Source organism: Triturus cristatus, chromosome 1_2, assembly GCF_964204655.1.
Source record: "Triturus cristatus chromosome 1_2, aTriCri1.1, whole genome shotgun sequence".
Lineage (NCBI taxonomy): Eukaryota > Metazoa > Chordata > Amphibia > Caudata > Salamandridae > Triturus > Triturus cristatus.
In genome coordinates, this window is record NC_140580.1 from 359,484,614 (window position 1) to 359,503,141 (window position 18,528).

General features: G+C 44.0%; 1 protein-coding gene across 2 annotated transcripts in view; it reads left to right on the forward strand.

Moving 5' to 3' along the window:
• The window catches only part of CAMTA1 (calmodulin binding transcription activator 1), a 3,052,768-nt gene that overhangs the window by 2,392,761 nt on the left and 641,479 nt on the right, over window positions 1-18,528 (forward strand). For both annotated transcript variants that reach the window (XM_085604480.1, XM_085604488.1), the window contains exon 7: window positions 16,283-16,423. In XM_085604480.1, the coding sequence (XP_085460606.1) occupies window positions 16,283-16,423 (141 nt within the window). The remainder of the gene's footprint in view (window positions 1-16,282; window positions 16,424-18,528) is intronic.

Genomic DNA, 18,528 nt, shown 5'->3' on the forward strand with positions numbered 1-18,528 from the left:
TGGGTAGATTGGAGAGGGGTAGATTGGGATAGAGTGGAATGGGTTAGGTTGGGGTGGAGTTGGATAGATTGAACTGGAGATGAGATTGGAGTGTAGTGAGATAGATTGGGAAAGAGTGGAGTGGGGTGGAGTGTAGTTGGGTAGACTAGGGTGGAGTGGTGTAAATTGGGTGGATTAGAGTAGGGTAGTTTGGATTGGAGTGGGGTAGAATGGAGTGGGGTAGAGTGAAGTGGGGTTTATTAAAGAGGGATGACTGGATTGGAGTAGTTTGGGGTGGGGTAGATTGGAGTGAAATGGGGTAGATTGGAGTGGAGTGGGTTGTACGGGTGTGGGGTACAGTGGGGTAGGGTAGAGTGGTGTTGGGTAGCACTTCAGTGTAGTGGAGTGGGGTACAGTGGGCTAAATTGGGGTAGAGTGGGGTCGAGTGGAGTAGGTTGGTGTTAAGTAGAGTGTGGTAGATTGGAGTGGAGGAGATTTGTCGTATTAAAGTAGGGTAGAATAGGATGGAGTGGGGTAGATTGGGGTGGAGAGTAGTAAGTTGGTTGGGGTAAATTGGTATGGGTGGAGTGGGGTAGAGTGGAGTAGTTTGAAGTGGGGTGGATTGGAGTGGAATGGGGTAGAGAGGAGTAGATTGGAGTGAGTTTGTTGGGGAATGGTAGGCTGGAGTAGGGTAGATTGGGGTGGGGTGGGTTAGAGTGGAGTGGGGTAGATTGTGGTAGACTGGAGTGGGGTAGATTGGAGTGGGATAGACTGTGGTAGAGTGGGGATAGAGTGGAGTGGGGTAGATTAGAGTGGAGAGGAGTTGGATAGATTGCAGCGGAGTTCAGAGTGGGGTAAACTGGAATGGAGTGGGGTAAATTGGACTGGGGCAAATTGGAGTGGAGTGAGGTAGATTGGAGTGGAGTGGGTTGGTTTGCGGCACATTGAAGAGGGGTGGATTGGGTTTGATTGAAGTGGGGTAGATTGGTGTGGAAAGGGATAGACTGGGGTAGACTTGAGCAGAGTGGAGTAGATTTGAGTGGAGTGTGATACATTGAGGTGGACTGGGGTTAATTGGAGTGGGGCAGATTGGGGTAGAGTGGAGTGGGGTAAATTGTGCCACAGTGGAGTGTATTTGGGGTAGATTGAAGTGGAGTAGAGTAGATTGGAGTGACATGGGGTAGACTGAAGTGAAGTAGATTGTATGGAAGTGGAGTGTGGGTAGGCTGAGGCACATTGAACTGGAGTAGGATAGATTGGAGAGGAGTGGTGTAGATTGGAGAGGGGTGGAGTGGGATAAGTGGTGTGGAGTGAAGGGGCATATTGTGGAGTGGCATGTTGTGTCATGGAGTGAGTGGCATGGATTGGAGTGGCGCGCAGTAGAGTGGCATGGCGTGTCGTAGAGTGTCTTAGACTGGAGGGGCATAGAGTGGAGTGGCATGTCGTAGAATGGAGTAACATGCCATAGAGTGGAAGGGTAAAGAGTGGAGTGGAGTAGCATAGTGTGGAGTATGCATTGTGTGGTAGTGCACTACCATTGCAGACAACACATTTTCAATTGAAATGACCATTACATTTGCACCACAATAAGGTTTTCTGCACACAAATGATATGTGCAAATGTCATCACCTAGTGTATTGAAGTGTTTTCACCGTATTCAAATATTTGTTTCCACCACACTTCAGAATTACAAAACAAATGTTCTTAATTTGTATTGACTTTGATATATTCTTAAACATCAGCACGTTTCAATTTTTTGTGTGCTAGGCAAAAAATACACCCTACACCCTCTCCTCTCACATGGATACTCCGCAGGTTTGTCATGTTCATTCTCTCACCTTGAAGTTTGAAAAAGAAAAGTAAACACTAAGCTCCCTTGGAAGAGAGAGCTTGACATTTGACTTCTGTATTGAATGCACAGCAAATGTGACATAATAAGAACAAGATTTAAAAGCCTTTTTACAGAAAGCAAGTGTGTGGAAGAATACAGTAAACAAGGTTTGGGTAAGGGGAGGGATGAACTCAAGCTGGACTGCCTAAAGTAAATAAAGCCAGCAAATTGAAAACGAGAAAATGTGAGTTACCTGTCACAAGGGCAATGTTAAGCAAGGGGGCGGAATGCATTCCTAGGTCAGCTTTCTGAATGTCCCCAAGATGTCTTTAACAAACAAGAAAGTGGTGTTTTTTGGGTAGGCTTTGACCTAAAAAGAGCCAGGAAAATACATAATCAAACTCAAAGGGGTAATTTGGGGTCTCGTTGGCACAGTGGCCCCCTCCCATTCCTGAAAACCAGACACACCATTTTGACTTGAGATGGAACGGTCGTTTTTAAACATTTTCTGTGATTTAATGCACCGAGTTAAATATTCAGCGGTAAACGTTCCAGAGCCTTGCCCCTGACTTGACAATTTATTTCTCTCCTTAAGAAGCCCGGCGCTTCCTGTGCACCGAAAGCACCAGAGAGCCGATACATTAAACAACTTTGGACCATTTCCATGCAAATAGCATTTGACATTGAGGAATCACATAACTTCCACATAAATTATATATTCCATGAGTCATTAACCCCCTTTTGCCCAGAGGATAATTGGATCCTTCGCTGTTGTGAGGAACAGAACTCCTGCAATCCCAAAAGCCGTCCTGCAATAATATGTATTCATGAACCCAAAACTAACCGAAATTGATAGAAATAGAAGGGTTATAAGTTAATAAATCGCTCAGATAGTGACAACAATTTGTGTCAATCATTTTTGCATAAAACAGTCAGTACATTCTTAGGGATACGTTGCTTTCTGATGATTTAGGCAAAGTGCAGCACTCCTGCCTTGAAAAAAACTCATGTACCTGGGGCAGAAAGGGTGAGACGTCAGCACCAACGCTTAACCAGTCTTTTTGGTGACCTAATATTTATTTATTTATTTATTTATAAAGTTTTATATAGCGCGAACATGACCACCGGGGGTATCAGAGTGCTTTACAATATATGTGGCAAGAGGGTACATGTAAACAACCAAGAGTAACCAAAGAGAGGGGATCATATACATAAAATATCACTGCAGGAGAACATAAACGAAGTGATAATTACACAGTCATAGGTGTCCGAATATCCTCATGACCCTTAAATGTCCAACATGGTAAACACAGCTAAAATTTCACAGTCAAAAGTGATCAAACATTCTCCTGAGTCATAAAATGTCAAGGCCGTAATATACAAAGCTAAAATTCGCAGACATTAAAAGACCGAGCATTCAAATAGTCCAAGCCGCTGGGCCACGGATTGACAGTTTGGCCACGGCATCAAGTGGCGAGGCCAGACTGAGGTGAGAATTTCTTCATTAGGAGCCTTTTGGCTTCTTTCTTGAAGAGGAACGTGGAAAGATTTGTCCTGAGTTCGGGGGGCGGAGGGAGTTCTAGATCAATGGAATAGGGTTAGATTCCTTCGAAACCATGCTGCAGAAATTATGCGATGTGGACAATAGGAGTTATTCATTCAAATTAATGTATCTGGGTTTCCCTCCCATACCTGCTGCTCAAACATGGGTAGCTCGAATCTGGTGCAATTTATATTGCTTTTTCGTGAAGACTACTTGACTTAGACTCGGATAGATTACAACATCATTCTGACTGGGGCCCATGTTACCATGGATATGCCATAATTCAGAGAAAGCACATGTTGTCATGGAGATACCAATATTCAGATACAGTCTATGTTGCCATGGATATGCATCAATCAGGATGAACTCGTTTTCCATGGACACACTATATAGATGGGCACGTAGTGCCAAGAATATGCCACAGTTCAGATAGATCTCATGATGACGTGGCCGTGCCATAATTATTATAATGCAGTGTTGCAATAGATATGCCACTATTCAAAGAAAACAGATGTTGCCATGGATAAGACCAGTTCATGTTGTCTTGGATAGACCATACTTCATAAAGAGTGCATGTTGCGTGAAAATGCCGCAATTTAGATGGAACAAGTTGCCCTGCATATACCATTAGTTCATACAGAACACATGTACCAATTGATTTGCATATTTCACATAGTGCCCACGTTTCCATGGATATGCCATATATGTGTGTGAGAGAAGACATGTTGTAAAAGCTATGCACACTTCAGGTTGAACATTCATGGATATACCACAATTCAGGTAGAACACATATTGCCACAGATTGCCACAGTTCAGATAGAGCTCAAGATGCCATGGCTGTGCCATAGTTAATATAATGCTGCAATAGATATTTCTTAATTCAGAGCGAGCACATGTTGCCATGGATAATAACAATTCAAATAGGGCCCACGTTGCCATAGATGTGCAATTATCCATATAGAGCATGTGTTATAATGGATATGCCACAATTAAGATAGAACACATATTGCCATTGATATGCATAATTCAAATAGAGCACATGACCTTAATAAGCCATAACTCAAACTGAATGCGTGTTGCCCTGGATATGCCATGATTCAGATAGAACACATGTTGCCATGGATATACATAATTCAGCTAGAACTTATGTTGCCATGGATATACATAATTCAGCTAGAACATATGTTGCCATGGATATCCATAATTCAGGTAAATTCCTTGTCGTCATGGATATGCAATAGCACATGTTGACCTGAATGTGCTATAATTCCGACAGAGCACATGTTGCAATGGGTATGCCACACTTCAGGTAGAACACATGTTGCCATGGACATACAGTATTAAGATAGAGGCCATGTTGCCCTATGTATGTCACGATTCAGAAAGGACACATTTTGCAATGTATATGCCACAGTTCAGATATAGCATGTGCGTCACGCGCTGTGTTAAGTCAGAATATGATTGATTTCCTGGTGCTTCTGTTTGGTGGAGCTTGCTCACAAATCATCAGAGCCTTCTAGTGTCAGTGAAGCATATGTTAGGGTAGAGCAATGAGATATCCTTGAAGCATTGTTCCTCCCTCCTACTTTGATTGCTGTTGCTGAATGAAAGCAGTTTTTTTTATCTTGCTGTTAACTGTCAATAGAATCCACTAGGGACCAGATAAGGGAAGGGGTGAGAACAGACAACTAAACTCTCCAAAGCCCAGACTTAAATGTTAGGAAGGCATGTAGTTATTACAGGTTAATGCCTGCACTGCAGCCATTTTAATTTGTTTGTGAGACTCTGGTGACCCTGACATGGTCTAACAAGCATCAGAATCCGTGTTATCAAATTAGGTGTAATAGTCAACTTAGGTGTAATAGTCGGGTTTACCTTGTATTGCAAAAATACTTTTAATGATTCTCCCGCTTTTCTGTATAACTGGAACTTGGAAGTAAATTTATCTCATCAAGCAGTCCTGTTCACCAAAACCAGGCTACCCTGTACCGAAGCAGGACAATTTCTAACAGACCTGTTTGAAATATTAAAAGCCTGCCACAAGTCATTTACTGTCTGACCACCTCTACCTCTACCTGTCTGGACGTATACGGCTGTTCGGAAATCTCACAGTGTCTATATATGACAGTCTGGTACGGTTATACCCATCAGAGAGTAGGCTTTGTATCGTATTACAGTATTTATATAGTGCTTACTACCCTGATGTCAAGCACTAAAATGCTTGACCACATGGGTCAATGGTATTTTTTATGATTATTATCTGCATAGCTGGTTAATGCACCCAGTTGTCCAATCTAATATTTTTTTCAAGTTTTCATGGCGACACCGGCATTGTTGGAAAGAGAAATGGTGAACGAGATCTGCTGTGAAGGGCTTCGCTACTATCATCCCATGTCTGAATTTCATTGTGAGATTCTAAAGTGATGGTCATAGTGTATAGGTAGTTGAGATCTGCAGCGATGGACTAGATAACAGTCCCCAGTTTGATAGATCTCTTCAATTATTTCATGCCTGCTCAGTTGGTAAGGGCCGGGTTATTGACTGGTAGAGTACTGAGCGATACAAAAAAACTGTACCATATATGTCCTATGTGGCCTAATGGCTAGAACAGCCGACCTCGAAGCTGGGGGACCGGGTTCGAGTCCCGGCAGGGATGATTAACAACCTGTGATTCTGGGCAAATCACTTAACCCTTTCGATGCGCATGACGGAGCGGTTCCGTCATGCGCGTCGGTTGAGCTGTGCGCATGACGGAACCGCTCCGTCATGGCCCCGCCCGCGCACAGAACCTTCAGCACAGCGCGGAAATCCACGCCGCGCTGAAGGGGTTAATCTCCCCATGCCTAACAAAATAAATGTGTCCGTCTGTAACGCAACTAGTGCTCATGTAAAGCGCTCTGATACCTTCGGGTCGAATTCACACTGTGTAAAACTAAAAAAAAAAAAAAAAAAATTGATTATGCTATAGTTGGTCTCTCTGAGTGTTATTGTATTTGTATTAATTATGTGGTCCAGCAGAGCTATGCATGAATTGACATTACTATATAATACCCAGACTAACAATAAGTCAGCGCTTCCTACCCGGATATTGTAATTAGTATGCTGGTTGGATTGTTCCATGTCTGTTGGTACAGCGTCCAAAAACAAATAACAAAATAATGGAATATTTAAAAAGTTCCAGATTTGATAGCCTAGAGCACCAGCACCTTCAGGGCACCATTGGCTTTCTTGTAGGCAAGCAAAAAGACCTTCCCCGAATCTCCTGTGGTACACTCTTCTCTGTAATGCTGCAAGAGGTTCAGGCTTTCCATGGTGATGGCGTCCTTCTGTCAACTGCCAACCCTTCTTCAGTACTGACACTGGTCCTTAAGGGTTACTGAGAAATGTTGCACCCTAGCAAGGCATTCCGTTTTTCCACCCTTAAATATGCCACGTGCTTTGTTCAGAACAGTTTTTTCTTTAGTTTGAGCAAGGTTCATGGGCGGTTGTTCACTTATTATGCGACCTGTTCCAACGGCGCGTATACCGGTGAATATTAGTGTTTTTTCTTTGAATAGTTACGTTTTTATGAGAGTGCCTGCAGTTTTAAGATCCCTGTGCAACTCGCAGCATGGCTGAATGTGAAACAACGAGGCTTATGGACAAAAATACAAAACCTTTTTCACACGAGAACTCTCTGGGGCCAGGCCTATGCACTGTGGAAATACCTTCATTGTCATTATATCTACACCTACCTCTCTTTTCTGAGCTAATTGGCCCCAAATTGACCACTGATGGTATTAAATTTGCAAATATTTTGTCATTTTTGTTTGTGCTCAAAAAACAAGGTTAAAAAAAGTCATCCCGCAAAAGCCCCAATTGGCATAATTAGGAAGACAAAACAGGAGCCTTGGGTGCTGATTAGCCTGGTGACAGCGTGTGCTGTGCTGTTCCAAGGCGGCGCAAGCAACAGGCTGCAGAGACGCAGCCCGGCTCCTGCGGAGTACGCAGGCGAATATTAATGTTTGCCTTGGTTTCTCTACAGTGACACAGGGCGGCTACGGAGAAATTGTTGCTCCATCTTGATAGCTGTATTATGCTCTTTGCGACACAGGTTAGTGAACACAATAAAGTTGTCAAGAGTTGGGAGTCCCCACCACTGTTGAGGTGCAGTTAGCTGCCTGTTTTGGTCAAGCGAGATATTTTCTGGACAGCCAAAGTCTTTCTTCTCTGCAAATATTATACACCCTTCACATAACACATTCCGAGCACTGTTTTATCAGGATTGAACTCCACCTGCTCCGGCCTCAGAATTTAGTTTGTATGTCAACAAGCACAATTGCTCTGAAACTAAAAATGTGGTCCCTAAAATCATATGGTGGTAATGAGCTCTCTGCAATTAGTTAGAGATCTGATCTAGTAGGCCTGTGTTCTCTTTTAAATGTCACCACCAAACTGAGGATGAGTGTAATTCGTGTAATTTCGTGTAGTGCAATCCTGCAAAATTACCCAAAATTTAAATGAGAGTACGAGAAAAGAGTAATTCTTCATCTAGCAATATTTTGTTATTGAAAAAGTGCCCCATGCATTCAAAATTTACACGAGGATGCATTTTGCGCTAAGAAAATAGTGCTAATTGCAACAGGACATAAACAGCAGCACAAGCAGCCCTTTACACTCATTAAAACTGCTTTTATGGTAGGATTGTCTTCCTCTAAATTACTCTTAATTGTGCAAGCAGACATAATCACATTGTTATCAGTAATTCTGCATCAAAGAGTAACACTTAGGGGCCAATTCCGATGTCGGACGGACCTGAGTCCGTCCAACATCGGTCAGGAACCGTGACCGACCGACCTACTGTCGTCGGTTATAGCCCTGCAAGTACGATGCGACCAAACCCTGTTTGTTCGCATTCGTATGTTTCACAATGGGAACATGCATTCCGAGTGGAATGCATGCCCGCATTGTGAAAAGGAGAGGTGCAGTTCATCCCTGTACCCTGTGGCCAGTACCCCAAGGTGACTGCCACTGGGTGCAGGGATCAACAGAGGGGCACCATAGGTGCCCCCAGGCCACCATTCGGTGGCCTCGCACCCATGGGGGCCCTACTGGGGGCCCCCAAAGACAGTTTCCGACTGCCTTTTCGTGCTGGAAACACTGGCACAAAAAGGCAGTGGGAAACTGCCATCGTACTCCCTCGGTCGTAATGAGGCACCGGGGGAGTACTGAAGCATTTCCAGATGGCGGACGGGCGCTCCAAGCCCATCGTAAGCCATCTGGAAATCCGAGTCGGATTCCTTTCCAAGCGAGCCCATCGGAATCGCTTGTTCGGAAAGGAATCCGGCCGGCACGTTCCGAATCGGGCGGAAGGGCTCCGACCATTGTTTGGAGCCCTTCCGTCCAAAATCAGAATCGGGCCCCGAATTTTCTAAATTACTCCAACTACTTGGATGTAATTAAAATTCCTTCCAGGCCTACACCAAACCATACTGTGTGGGTCTAGCTGATTTACTTAGCCATCACAGAACCCTTGCATGACAAGGGCATCTCATTCATGTGTCCATATTTCAAACAACAAAAGAAGCCAGAATGGTCCTAATAACAAATGTAAAATGTTTTAACCTTACTTCTGCACTGACACTCGTCCTCTCAACATTAAACTCTTGCTTGTCCCCCCACCCACTTTCCCCTACTATAGCTGACCCCCTCCTCCAAATGATGCCCCCCATTACTCCCCATTCCACTCCCACGGAGAACCAGAACACCCTCCCCTATGACTTATATCCAAAAAACAATGTGAATGGACCAAGTTCGAAACCATCTCTGAAAATGTCCTCAAAAATACTATCATGCTTGAACCCGACCTCCCACCTTTCTGGCTGTCTCCCCTCCTCATTTGTCACCCCCCCTCCTCAAAAAGCCCGACTCTGACCCCAATGACATCAACAACTAAATACCTCTAACCAATCTACTTCTCCTTGCCAAAACTATGGAAAAATGCATGCTCTACCAGCTAAACAAACCACATAAAAAACTTCAATTTACATGACATCTTCCAATCTGGATTCAGGAAAAGCTGCGGCACAGAGACTGCAATCCTGAACATCCCTGACGACCTACATTGATCCTGCGATGCCTGCCTCCTAATCCTCCTGGACCTCTCCTCGGCCTTTGGCACCATCAATCACAACTCGCTTCTAAACACCCTCTCACACCCTGCTGGCATCAGCGGTACTGTCCTGCAATGGTTCGCATCATACCTGAATGAAAGATCCCACTTAATCAAAATAAATAATTCCACACCTCCAGCAGCACTAGTCAAACAAGGAGTTCCCCAATGCTCAATCCTATCCCCAGCCTTGTTCAACCTCTACATGAAACTCCTTGCTAGGATCCTAAAACAAGCCAAGACAGCCTACCATCGTTACGCTAACAACACCCAAATCTATATTTAAATCTCATCACCTAAAGACATCCAACACCTAAATAACACACTCTCCCTGATACAAACCTGGCTGACCAACAACCACTTAAACTTAACCACAGCAAAGCTGAACTTTTCCTCTCCAGCCAAATACTAGCCCGCTCCCTATCCACAACTGGCTTGACAACCTAATGTCACTAAACTATAAACCTCTAATTTGGGTAAATCTCTTGGGATCACTCTCGACAAGAGCCTAAACATGAAAGACCACATCAATGCCTCAGCAAAAAGCGTCTCCTACACACTAAAACACCTTAAAAAAATTAAACCATTCATCCCCCTCAATAACCTGAAGACCATAACACAATCCCTAGTCTTCTCCAAACTGGACTACAGCAACGCAACAATCACTGGCACCCCAAAAATCCACCTTCTACCAATGAAGTCAACACTTGACACAGTGGCCAGACCTCTTTCTGGAGAGAAACAATACAACCACATCACTTCCTCAAAAATCTCAATTGGCTACCAATCAAAGCGAGAAGCATCTTCGGAACAGCTTGCATTACTCACAAAGCCCTCTACTCCGGACAGCCAACCTACCTCACCAATAAACTCTCAAAAGTGGGCCAAAAGAAACTCCTACATAGCTTTAACACTCTTCTCCTGGTTCCACCCAAATTCAAGACAAATACATCTCTCACCCACTCCTCTTGGAGAAATGCAACTAGAATTTGGAATGCCCCTCCAAAAGAACTACATGACAGACGCTCTTACCTACACTTCAGGAAAAAGCTCAAACTATCTCTTCTCAACAAATATCTAAACCCTCCCACTTAAATGAAATATTCCTGCCAAGCTACACATCCTGTCCTAGGAACAAACTGTCCCACCCCAACCTACGATGCAGTGCCCCATGCCTTAATCTCCTTTAACTACCTCAGAACTGCATTTACAATCCTCTCCTTCCCCCACTCTATATTTCACCCCATTTATGTATTGCATTTTACTGTATGCTTCCTACCTGTATTATATCTCCTGTAAGCATCCTATTGTATTATACCTCCTGTAATCGCTGTTTATGCATCCCCTGTAAAGCGCACTGATGACCTCGGGCCAAGTTTGTGCTATATACAACTCAAAATAAATAAATAAATATATATCCATGAAGCGGAGGCAAGAGAAAGATATGAGGGAAATGGGAAAAGATATTTTAAAAAGGCAGTACAAACAGGGGACCTTAAAAGAGAGATGTGATAAAGTACTTGGAACATGCAATGGCAGACCAATAGAATGAGAAAGGAAAAGTGATTCAAAGACATTTAAAAAAAAAGGTAAAAGGGTTAAAAAGAAAAAGGGGTGCAGAGAAGGTAAGTGCTAGAAATGGGGTAATTGACTTGGGAGGGTGTGCTCCGACAAGCTTGAAAAATACAATCTGACTAGGCCATAGCACAGTTCTAAGTGAATATCTGCTTAACCCATGGTAGCTCTGTCCCAAGCAGAATACAGTTCCCCAGATAAATATGGGCTAAGTTAAAGTAGTGCCAAGCAACATTAAAGTTAAGTCCCCAACTCAACAAAATTACCAAACAAATGTTAAATGTTTTAGAAAAGGTTAATGAACAACAAGACACAAATATTAAAATAAGATTACTGGAACCAGAGATTCAGTTCTTCTAAGTTTAAAGCCAAAAAGCAGCAAGAAAGCACAAAGCGGCCATCAGAGTCAATCTTCATGGCAGACTGGGATCTAGGCGCAATTTCAGGTTGACCACAATAGGGTCGGGTCAGGTGAGCTTAGCGGGTCAAATGTGTAAATGTTTTTAATTTTGTGCTTAATTTCTTTTCTGATTCTCAAAATACTTCATTGCGTCAAGGCAGGATGCTGAAGTTGGCAAGAATCCCTTGAAGGCATTGAGCTTCTGCTGCCGCCTTCAGTTTTGGTGCCAAAAGCTCAAAGTGGGAACAGGCCAGATTTTGTAGCTGCCAAGATCATTTTTCTGCAATGGTTACTCTCTGCTGCCCTGGCCCAGTCCTAGATTTTACTTTCAGACTTAGTTACCTTTTTGGTTCTGAAAAGTGTTCAATGGGACAGGGCTGAATGCTGTAGACAGGTGGGGTTGGATGAGACTAAATATTTTAATCTGGAGGTCTGACGGATGCCTTTTTCTTTGCCGCTAAACATACTGAGTGGGACGAATCTGGAAATTTTGCTTAGTGATGGTTCGCCATTCCTAGGGTAAACCTAATGCCTTTTCCAAGTCCTCTGTAGGTCAAAAAATGGGTCCCACTACACTGAAACTAAAAGCTGTTTGCATTGTCTCACTATGGAGACATACTTTGCTTCAATTTTTAGTATGTCGGTTCATTTATACCTAAAGCACACAGTCCTGTCGACATACAGGGCATATTTATCGGTGACCTCATAAATGGGTAGCAGTAGGATTGATACATGGCAAAGCACTTTTCCATGCAATGCATTCCTGTGGAGAGCCTAAGCAGCAGCATAACCAGGACACGATGGAGTTCTCTGTTACGACTCCGCCCTTAATCCGGTACTCCTCAGGATCTGAGTGATGCAATAGGGTATCCACCTCTTGATATCCCCAACTCCCGCAATTACTGCACGGAGGATTAGAGCGATCAAGTGAGGGAAGGGTAGGAAGGGAACAGCGGGGATTAGAACCTGAAAGAAAAAGAACACCACATAAAAGACATGACATGCAACACTACTTTCATGAATTCTCACTAGGACGATCTCTCCCTTAGGCAGGGTGTTCCTGGATCAGTCTTCAATTCAGACCGACCAATGGGGTATTCTATCATACCACAAAAACTCAACAACAAAGGAAAAATCAGCAGTGGCTTATGCAGGAGACCGGAGAACCACCTAGACAGTCTCGGAAGTCCCGGCTACACTCGGGTGCTCATACTAGCCCCTATATCCAGAACATAATGAAGTACCCCTTTCTGGGCTGTCTTGAACAATAAGGTTTGCAGAAATGAATGTCCCTGGTTATTCAAAGGAGGTCTCCTGAACAGTACCACACTGGGTTAGGGTTCTTTGGAAACAGGAAACAAATTATATCTATAAAACAAAACTCTCACTCCGGAGTAAAGCAAGCCACCGCGCTCTTTTCTCAAAGGATCCCCCCACAGTGAGAGTGTCTAGAAATTGTCTCGCATTAGGGGGGTGCAGCGTTACTCATTCCACAGGGCCCTGTTCTAGTAAAGAGGGAATCCAGGAGCAAGTCAGTATCCCCCGGGCCCCCCCGAGGTTCTGCCGAACACACCATGCTCCTGGCCATACAAAGCGCTGGACGGGGTAGGCAGGGACACACCCGGCCTGGCCTCCCGTTACCTGGAAGGCTGCTGGGTTCGTGGCTCAGTTCAGTAATCCTTATGTGGCGCTGTCCGCGCCTCTCCCGGTCCCTGGAGGGAGCGGGTTGGTGCTGGGGGGGAATCGTAGCCGCCGGAGGGCAGGATCTTCCATCGTGGGGGCGAGACGCGCCCCTAGGTGTCCTGGCGAGCTCCGCACTAACTGGAAACGAAGATAACGGCTGGGGTCAAAAAGCGAGAACGGACTCGCTTCAGGAATTACGCACGCTGGCAAGCGCGCGTCGCGTTCTTTTATGGACGCGGCTCCGCCCATTCGGCTGTGGCCTCATGGGTATTGTAGGCCAGGCAGGCGCGTTGTGTCGGATGGGGGGGGGGGGCGCGATGCGCGATCCCTGACATTCTCGGCAGCCATACACCTTAGCTATAGATATTATGGTGTAAATATATACTGCAGCGAACAAAGGGCATTTAAACTGCACACCATTGGTGTATTTCCTGTACCAATTTACTAAGAAATTTTTGGAAAGTTAAATAAGTTTCGTTACAGATTGACACTTTTATTTTTGTTAGGCACGGGGAGATTAAGTGATTTGCCCAGAATCACAGGATGTTGAGCGTCGTTGCCGAAACTCGAACCCAGTTCCGCAGCTTCGAGGTCGACTGCTCCAGCCGTAAGGCTACATCTTCTCCTTCCTTTAACCCACACTTATGACTGTGAAATATCCACCTCACTAGCAGTTTCTCCATTGTAGTTAAGTGTCACTTTCACCCATAAGAAAGTTTCTGTGAGCTATGTAGGTCAGCTGATACTTTTTACGCACCTGAGTTTCACCTAATAATCAACCCCATAGCTATTTCATCTAGGTGCGGCAAAATCAGAGGGAAATTTGAAGGCCATTGATAGTATAGTCTGATAGAGGCAAAGATCGCAATTCGCAAGTGTACTTGCTGCATTGTAATTTCTTTATTCTTTTGTTGTCAATCATCTATTGTAATAAAATACTTACCGTTACATGCTGTTGCATTATAACCCACAACTGTTTAGTTTTAATTGTTTTGTATTTTTTCCTATTACTATCAAGACTCTGGGACTGATTTGTAGTTTGGCTGACAGAGTACTACATCACAAGTATGATGGAGAACCCTGTCTTCCAAACTTATAGACTTTCCACCTTATTCAGTGTCAGGAGGACTGCCAGCTTTCTGTTGATGGAACGCCTGTTAGCTACTCCTATGGTCTTTCCGAGAAACGGCATTACACCGCATGCCTTGATTAAGGTGTATACTCTGATATCATTGTTTTCTGTCTGTCACTGCCAAGTAAAACCTGGTGGTAAAGGACAGAAAAACAGAATGGCCAATGGAAAATCCCCCACGGGGAGGTGGGGGGAGCGGGGGGGAGGAAGATGTATTCATTTTTTTATTTTTACAAAACAAAAAAGTTGTTAAAGTTTCATGGATAGCCATCATAACGGAAGGTGACTCTCCACCAACCATTTTGTACCATAACAGGAACCTCTGTGGTGGCAGTTACTGTCAATGTACAGAGATCACTGCTGGGCTAGCGGTAATCGATAAATTTGGCAGACTGCAGTCATGAGGGGGGTGGACGTAATTCCTCCTCCACCCTGATGGGTACAGAACCATCAGTCAAACTGGCCCCCTGTCAGTAAACATTTATTCTGACTTATCATTATCCATAGTGATTTTGAAACTCTGGGCCAGATGTATGAAAGGAAATTGCATTTCTTAACGGACCGAATTGAAATTTCAGTCAGTTAAGAAATGCAATACTGCCTTTTAGTATGTACAAATGCCTAAATGCGGTCTCAAAATGTAGTTTTTACCCAGTAGAAATAGCATTTTGCAATTCCCTAAATAGGAAATCGCAAAGAGGGATGTCCTATTTGCGGTTTCCTGAACACATGTACAAAGCATTTTCTAAACGCAAAATGGGCATTTAGGAAATGCTATTACCATCATCTCCAAGTCGATGGTAACCATGTGCAATTTAAAAAAGGCACCCCTAATTGCTTTTTTAAAGTGCCATAAAGCACACACATGCCAGTAGGGCACGTGGCTGTGCTTTACATGCGCATCACTTTTTTGGGGAGGGTGCATCAAGGGGGGCATTAGGCCGATAGATACCCTTGTTTTTGCATTTCCTAATTTGCGATTTCCTACTATGAATTCACAAATTCGGAAATGCAAAACCTTTGGAACAAATGGTTTAGCATTTCCTAAATAGCGATTGCCCAATAGTGGTTTCTAGTCTGCAGGAATCATTATTAGGATAATTGCTATTTTTCCACATTCCATTTTGCATTTCCTAAACAGCGGTTTCTTAGGATTCACTATTTAGGAAAAGCAAAAATGGAATTTCGAACATCTGGCCCAAAGTGTATTACACTGATGCAACTGTAGAGTCCTATCCTATCTATTTGAACAATCTTTTTAAGTAGTTCAGGTTATTAATTCATTTTCATTGGGGTGCTGCAGAACATAATTGTAAGCAGTGGAGAAGCTGTGTTTCCTTTAGGATATATTTGTTAAAACTGGCCTAGTCAAAATAAATGAAAAGGAGGATGGTGTCTAGTCCTCTCGTTGACTAGTAGGCATGTTGACATGTGTATGGGTAGGTACATGTATACCTAACTAGAGAGACAGAGCACTGAACATGGGTGGGAGTCCTGGGATATTGTGGTATATTGTTTTTAGTGAGGATCAACATTTATAGGAGGTGAGGCCTATCGTGTAGAGACGCCATCCGCCCTGATGTAGTGAGCCTTCATATCTTTTCAGAGTGGCAATTATGTTGTAGACAGAAATGCTGTTCCAGATCCTGAGGATGTAGATGGAGAAGGCCTGCCTACTTCTGTTTCATGTTTCTTATGCAATGTATGCAGCATTTAATACCCTGTTCTGTAGAACAAAATATACCTAAGCAAGTGGTGAAAGATTACACTAGCAGAAATACCATCACCTTTCTTCCTTTCGAGTCCAGATGGGGACGTGTTTGCATCTCTTCATCATCTAGGCGTGTAAACCTAAAGAACGTGTCATTAGATAGCATTACTTCCTTGTCTCATTCTCAGATCTGAACACCTTTGCATCTCTTCCACCTAACAGTAAGTCTGTGTGATGAACTGATCCTGACTAGTGATCTCTGATGCTCTCTCCACAGTTCATGGTATTAAGTGGACATGCAGCAATGGCAACAGTAGCTCAGGATTCTCCGTCGAACAACTTGTCCAGCAGATCCTCGACAGCCACCAGACCAAACCTCAACCTCGGACGCACAATTGTCTCTGCACTGGCGGTCTGGGTAAGTTTGAGGGTCCTATTTGGAGCCATATTTTAAGTTACTGGGATGCTGGCTCAGCAGATAAATACAGTACAACTGTTATCTTGAAGATATGTCCTCACTTTTTGCACACCAGGCTTAGCTATAAATAAGTATACTTCCATTCAGTGACATTTTAACTATTTTACACCTGAACCTGTCACAGAATATCATGTCGAGTCCTGCCCCAACATTTTGTACAAGGCACTTCTCATAGCACAGATATCCCATAGATGAGCAACTAACCAAAAATTAATCAACACAATTGCATTAAATCGTTTAACAACGCATGCGGAAGAAGTAAAATAAGAGACAGGATCCTTTTCTGTTTTTGATGGAAAAAGTTATGTCATGGGTTTATTAAATGAGATAATGGGTTAGGCTGCAAGCAATCCATAAATAATAAGTGAGGATAGACCCTATTCCCATGTATTTCAGTCTTAGAGTTAGAACCAAAACAACATCTCCCATCACAATAAAGAATCCCAAAACTATGGAGTGTGGGACTTATTTTTCATCATCAAACTTTGACCCACACGAAGAGCGAGACAGGCAGAAACTTGAATGAAGAATTGAAACAGACACAAGGATGAGAAAGACAGGGAAACTGAAATGCTGACTTAAGAAGAAAATTAGGGTGAAAAGAAACCTGCAAGAGTGAGCTAAAGAGACAAAGTGTAGGGCAGTGGAAGAAAGAGGCTTTAAGTAGAATCAAGACTAAGGAAAAAACAACTGAGCTGATGCAATTGTTTTTAATATAAAGGCTGGGTGACCCTTTTCAACCATTCACCTAGACAAAACAACAGTAAAAAGGAACTACTCGAAGTCAAAAGTCCCTGTCGGTGTGGCTGTCAAGTAACTTTTGTCACTGTTCCAACAATTCATTATACAAATTATAAATTTTGCTGTCTGAATTTTGAAATCCAATAGTCTGTGAAATTCTGAAGTGGGTAAAAATAATATGTTTGCTCAGTAATCTCCAGTTAAATGTTTTTCGTTTTTTCATACAAAACTTGCTTTTTGTTGGATATTCCTCATTTTCTTTTTTCAAAAATGTGAACAGTTTTGTATTTTTTTTTTTTTTTTTTTTTTGAAAAAGTTTTTATTGAACAATAATTCGGTTACAAGTATGGGCCTACAACCACCCGGGCCAGCCGCTAGGTACATAAGGAAATATATACATATCAAGGCTGCAGTCCGTTCCCAGGGCACTGCCCCGCAGTGGCTCAAGATAGTTCTCGAAGAACAGCAAACATCAGTCCAACAGTAACAAAAACAAAAGAAAAAACAATAAAAACAAAAGGCGAGTTACGAGGGATACCGGTGCGGTTCAGGCTCCCCCCGGGAAACTCCAGTCAGAACATTCGAGCAATCCGCTAAAGAGAGGAGTACCGGGAGGCCGGGGACGGAGGGGGGGGGGGAAGGGGATCAAGGGAGATGAACGTCCATATGGAGTTGTTACAAAAAGCGCCAGGAGCCGTCAAGGGTCAGGGGGACATGGCGATATCAGTGTCTACCAGGGGGGGCGTACAGATGCCTCCGCGATACGCATTCCACTGACCCCAAATTCTACCCCATGCCCCCGGCTTGCCACGGGCCACATACACTGTCTTCTCCCGAAACATACACCAGTCCATGTTCTCCTTCCATACTGACACGGTGGGCGGCCGTTGAGCGCCCCAAAGTTGCGCTATATCCCTCTTGGCAATCATGTTCCCTAGGGCCGCCCACCGAGTCTGAGCCGCATTGTAGTCATTGGGCTCCCACACATTCAGGACACAGCGACGCACCTCCGGCAGCAGCACAACCCCGGTGACCTGTCCCATAACCGTGTGGACCCGGCGCCAGTAGTCCGCCACCTCGCGACACTCCCAAAGGATATGAAGAAAGGTGGCGCTGAGCCCGCAGCCTCGTTTACAGAGCCCGTCGTCGGAAAATCCCATCGCGACCAAGCGCGGACCCGTAACATACACCCGGTGGAGAATCTTGAGCTGTACCAACCGGAGACGAGCCGGAATGGCAACCTCCTTGGGGGACGACAGTGCAGACTGCCAGTCTTCGTCATCCAATTCGACCCCATCCCCAGT